The following is a 5,943-nucleotide window of genomic DNA, read 5'->3' on the forward strand; positions in this document are numbered from 1 at the left end:
GATACTATTTGCAATATAGCTTGAATGATTAATTGACCAGTAATCAATGGAAATTGATGAAAATGTATTAGTTTAATAATACAGGTATAATGTCAAACATTCACTGTTTCCAGATATTATGTGAAAATATGCTGATTTTCTCTGTTTTATGTCATTGCATGTTGAATTAGAGTTGAGATGAATCTTATGATAATCAATTTATTTATGATTACAGTTGTAATATGATTGTAAATTGAATACTTTTTAGTTTTTGACTGTTGGTTGAACAAAACAAGCACAAGAAAAGAGAAAAGATTAGTTAGATTAGTCAAACATGAAAATAATTATTTGTGTATCTCAACATCAGGATACTCATTACACCTTCTTTCCCCCTCTCAATACACATTTTCAACTTGTGTGTGTGTGTATATTAGTGTTACGGTATAGTCCATGCTAATATAAACACAGAGGAAGAATATCTGAACACTGAAAATAACTTCCACATAGAGCAGTTTTGGTCACATAGACCCTTCAAGATTATCTGGGGCTGAATATGCCAATAATATGTAACACCAACGCCCGTTTAAAACAATCTTTCCAACTATGTAAATTCAACACAAGCATTGTGAACATTTCATTTAGATCTAGTAACACACACACTGTTTTTCTTCTCCATTATGCAATAGTGACAATGAATGAAGAGATAATTCCTCCAGCTTTTTTCATCCCTGCCATTTGTATAGATTCGGTATACATGCTCTGTTTTGCTATGAGTAGGCCTATCCAGACCTTTGTCTATGTTGGACGACAAAAAGTATTCTCAGGCCTTCATCTAGCTTCAATACAGCTCCATTTCTGTGGAGAAACACTCATGCTAGACATATCTATCCCTCCTCCCCCGCTATGTTACCCACTCATTTCTTCGCCCATATGTCTCTCATCCCCCTCCTCTCATTTCCTCCACTTCTGCTCATCTCATCTCATCTTCTTCCTCCTTGTCTTTTCACATCCATCTCTTTCCAGAAAAGGGTCTGTTCATCCTGGAGAGCGAGCCACTGAAACGCTGCATCACAGTGGATCGCTCTAACCTGGTGCTGGAGGACTGCGAACGGCCCACACGCCGCATGCTGTGGAAGTGGGTTTCCCGACATCGGCTCTTCAATTTGGGGACCAGCACGTGCCTGGGCCTCAACATCTCGGACACGACGCAGCCCCTCGGCACGTTTGAGTGTGACATGGCCCTCCCTGTGCTGTGGTGGCGTTGCAGTGGAAACACGCTGTACGGAGCGTCCCAGTGGAAGGTGGCTGTGGCTGGACGTTTGGTGGTGGTAAAGAAAAACTCCTATCATGAGTGGAAAAGGTACAACACCCCCAGGGAGGGGCCCTGCTCATATCCCTATGAAGGTAAATACCTAAAATATCCTGCATATTTTTCTGCACTAGACATTTGTTATTTTAAATCTTACTTGATGTGTTTTATTTGCAGATATCCACACTTTGTTGGGAAATGCACGTGGCATGCCCTGCGCTTTTCCCTTTAGATATAACAACAAATGGTACTTTGAGTGCACGACTGAGGGTCGTGAGGACCATCTCCCGTGGTGTGCGACCACCACTCGCTATGATGAGGCCGAAAAATGGGGCTTCTGTCCCATGCAAGGTAAAACTGGACACAAACACACCAGAATATGAAACTTGAGTAAATACACTACATTACTGGCCTATCGCTATCATATCAGTATCATATCAGTATTGGTTTTATTTGATATGTGCCAATAAGAAAACTGTTGTAGAAAATACAGAAAAAATGCTTGTGTTTATCCAGCAGAGTGCACTGTGATTTACTCTACTGTGGCAAGCAGCACAGAGTAAGAGAGAAGAAGAAGCTCTCAGTAATGTCAAGTAGAACTGAACAATGTATATGTGAAATTATTTTAAATGTTAAAGAATATTTAACTTTAATATTCTTCAGTAAAGTTACTTGTCTAAGAAAGCAACCTTGACCCACAGTCAACATAGAAAAAGTCAGTTTTCCACTCTAAAATCACTATAATTGTAATGCTCCCACGAATGATGAAGGTCCATAATTAAATGTTTTTTTGCTTAAACAAACAATAGTGAAATTCTTGCCTTTTTTATCTGACTCAACTGGCCATTGTTGCTCGATGCTCACATTAATGTCACCTTGATGCAAAGACTACTACCCACACCAGGAGACGTGTGCGTACCGACTCGTGTCACCTTCTCAGCTTCCTGCTGCCTTTTTTAATTTGTGACTTTATTCACAGATTCCAGTTGTGAGCATTTCTGGGAGTCAAACCACGAGCTGCGAGCATGTTACCAGTTCAACCTGTACACCATCCTAACCTGGAGTCAGGCGCTGTCAACCTGCCAGGCGCAAGGTGGAAATCTGCTCAGCATCACCAGCCTGGCAGAGTACAGGTACATCAGAGGTAGGCATCTGGTAGAAAAAACATACAGGGACCATAAAGCTGCTGAATGAAACATCCATCATGCACTGTACCTGCATTACATCCACAAACAGTGCCCTAGAACAACATTACACTAGTATGAGTAGTATCTGATGCTGATATTTTTCTTGCTCAATGGGACACTAGGACTATACAAATTCTGCATTTTTACTGGCTCAGAAAGTATCCTTTTCAGCTATTTCATATCTTGTTCTGTCACTCTGTATTTATTTTATCACTACCTTCTATCCTGTTTATTTTTAAATCCCACAGCGATAGATGAAACTGACAGATAGTTTACCAATGACCTTACCGATCAGATACGTCGGCAACTCATATAACATCTTTGTATTTGTATCTTGCTGTAGATCGACTGGCAAGTGTTGGAGCAATGGTATGGATTGGGCTGAACCACCTGAAGGATGGGCGGGGGTGGCAGTGGTCTGATGGAGCACCTCTATCATTGGTCAATTTCACCACAGGTACTGATTATTTGTTTATTACAGGGCCGGGTAAGAGGGACATGTCAGTTTCATTTAACATCAATATATACAGTATGTAAGAGTTAAATGTATGATATTTCTATTTGTCAAAGGCATTTACAAAGAGTAGGATTATTGTTAAATTGTGTAGAATACATGCAATTATGTGCATAAAAATTGCCCCAAACTTCATCTTGATGATGGATTAGCTCTGAGTATGCTTTATAATACCCATCAGTCATTTATTTGTAGATTGTAGACTTTTCTTTATAAAGTATAAAAGATTATTTTATACAAGTATAAGTTTCATATAAACCCAATAAAGGAAAATACATACAAATGACATCTTAAACATGATTAATGATTTAAAATCTAGAAAATATGTATTTATTTATTCATTAATAGCCCCTACAACATATAAAACGTAAAACACTAAATATATTTATTTGGTGTAATAACAATACTTTATAGTACTTTCTGTATTTTATCACATTTAATGAACACATACTTTATCAAATGTGCCAGCTCAGTTTGTGGCAAATAGAAGGGTTAGAACTTCAATCCATTTCCATATATTTTGTTTTAATAACATCAGATGAAAAAAATTGCTTGATTTTACATAAATTATGGTAACAATGAGGAAGTAAAATAAATAAAACATGAGACTGATCACTGTATTCCCATCAGCTCTGCCTGCCAGCCCGCTACAGGACAACAGACAGTGTGGAGTGTACAACTCAGCCTACGAGGGTCACTGGCAGAGTCTTTCCTGTGAGTCTGCTCTGCCTTACATCTGTAAGAAGACGCCTAACGACACGCGGAGAGCCGAGCCACCGGGTGAGACGTCACATGAACTCCTCACATGAAGACTGCAACTTCATAGGTGTCCTAGACTGTGGTTGAATTATGAGTCAGTGCAAAATGTACAAGGAGCTTTTTTAGCTCTTGTAGCTCTTGGCCTTAACATCTGCACTGCACCTGGGGAGTGAACTTTTGACCTTCCTCTCTATTGCGCTGTTGGCGGCTAGACCAAAACAACGTCTGCTGTGTATTTGTGTTGTAAAAGTGTGTTACTCTGGTCCGTCCTCCTCTGATTTCTCCTCCTCTCCCAATTATTTTTTCTCTTACAGAGAACTGGCAGTATATCCATACAGAGTGTGCTAATGGCTGGTGGCCTCATAACGGCTTCTGCTACAGGATGCTGTCAGAAACAGAAGCAGGAAGTTGGGAGGAGTCTTCTCGGGCCTGTGGCTCACAGGGGGCCTACCTCACCAGCCTCCACTCCCTGTCCGAAGTGGAAATGCTGCTCAGCCTCTTGACTAACTGTAAGGCACATCATGCAATACAGATACATGAAGTTGTGTTTCTGGGGAAATACCAAGGAGATAATGAATACTGTTTTGTTTGTGTGAATGCCATGTTGTGTGCAGTTTCTGGGGAGAATACGGAGTTGTGGATCGGTCTTTGGAAACAGGCATCATCGCCAACTGTAGAGTGGTCTGATGGCTCACCAGTAACTCTCACTCTCTGGCACCAGTACCACCCCCCTCACAACCTGACAGATGCAACACTCTGTGCCAAAGCTGACAGGAAGGTGGGAAACCCTGTGTTGGTGCTTCTTTTATGTAAAAACTCTCTTGAAGCTCAGTGAATTTAGCCCCTTTAGTGAGCAAATTCAAATTTAATCAATACTGTTGAGTGGCTGAAACTAATGATTATTTTCAGCATTGATAAATCTTAATAGTATTTTCTTGAGTAATCGATTGATAGTTTGGTCTCTATGCCCACCACAGTTTTGTGGAGCCCATGTTTTCCTTCAAATGTCTTGTCTGACCAAACCAAAAGATATTCAGTTTCTGAATTAATTAATGAATTGTGTCGGAGAGAGTAAAATGTTAACCTCTTTCACAGGAAGGTAACTGGCTTTTAGCGTCATGTGATGAGCGACTGCCTGCTGTGTGTAGAAAAGAAAGCCAGAATCCTGTTCGTCACCCTGGAACCTGGGATGAGGGTTGTCCTGAGGTAGGAACGTACACGTACACTCACACACATCCAGGCCAACATGTACTCAATAGCTGTAATGTCTTTAAGCAAGGAAACCTTGCCAGGCAGTGGCACTGTTTTGAATAGTATCTTAGCCTTAATCTTGCTGTAGAAAGGGACCTAAAACATCGCAATTACGTAACACTTAATCTTCTTAATTTAACCTCTGATAAGACTTAACCCATAATGTGGCAGGAAGATGTTTGGTTTAAAGTTGTTCCATTATGCTTTGCTGTTGACAGTAATTGTATTTGTTTATTGATGTATTTCTTTGTAGGGGACTACCTATGTCAGCTGTGTCTGAAAATAAAACAAGAAACTTTACTTAAGTACAGTAAAAAGTGGCCTCAGTTTCTCACATAACCCAATGATTTGCAGGAAAATCTGATTTGTTGACTTGGTAAAATTACATTTTAATGCTTTGACCACGCTCTGCTTGAGAAAAATTGATTTCTTTCTATTTGCAACTGAAATTGCAGTGGCTTATTTTTAACTCTATCAGGCAAATATGTGCTGTGTAGTGTGACAATCGCCCAATACAGATCAGGATGTGCACCAGGCGGAGACACACGCCTGCTGCAGTTCAAGTTTCCCCTTCAGAAGCACAATGAGCTGATTCACTCGCCTGCTGACGTATTGTCTGGCATTCATGTTGCTCCTTGACTCTGTTTACAAGAATATCAGACTCCTGAGTCATGGGGCTACTTCATACCCCGGATCATGGGGCCAACAATGGCCCTGGAGGCACAATATCAGTGAACATGCTCAAGCAGTCTCCAATGGTTCCTGTCAGGGTTTTGGCAAACAAAACTATATTTCGCACCTTAGTCATTCCCTGTGTTTGTATAATCAGGCAATGTAGGTAAGGGTGTGTAATATTAAATATTGTGTAATTTCCTTATAAAATTACTACAGACCTTTTCTTTTATTTATTTATTTATTGCCATTTTGCTTTATTTTGACATTAG

General features: G+C 40.1%; 1 protein-coding gene across 2 annotated transcripts in view; it reads left to right on the plus strand.

Moving 5' to 3' along the window:
• Window positions 1–5,943, plus strand: part of pla2r1 (phospholipase A2 receptor 1) — a 25,093-nt gene that overhangs the window by 647 nt on the left and 18,503 nt on the right. The window contains exons 2-9 of one of the 2 annotated variants that reach the window (XM_035682236.1): window positions 1,003–1,383; window positions 1,466–1,639; window positions 2,268–2,432; window positions 2,819–2,932; window positions 3,620–3,769; window positions 4,063–4,257; window positions 4,363–4,526; window positions 4,844–4,954. In XM_035682236.1, coding sequence (XP_035538129.1) covers window positions 1,003–1,383; window positions 1,466–1,639; window positions 2,268–2,432; window positions 2,819–2,932; window positions 3,620–3,769; window positions 4,063–4,257; window positions 4,363–4,526; window positions 4,844–4,954 — 1,454 coding nt within the window. Of the gene's footprint in view, window positions 1–1,002; window positions 1,384–1,465; window positions 1,640–2,267; window positions 2,433–2,818; window positions 2,933–3,619; window positions 3,770–4,062; window positions 4,258–4,362; window positions 4,527–4,843; window positions 4,955–5,943 lie in introns of those variants that run through there. The other variant, XM_035682237.1, reaches the window with a different exon arrangement.

The sequence above is a fragment of the Morone saxatilis genome, unplaced genomic scaffold (genome assembly GCF_004916995.1).
Source record: "Morone saxatilis isolate NCDOM2014 unplaced genomic scaffold, NCSU_SB_2.0 Contig11, whole genome shotgun sequence".
Lineage (NCBI taxonomy): Eukaryota > Metazoa > Chordata > Actinopteri > Moronidae > Morone > Morone saxatilis.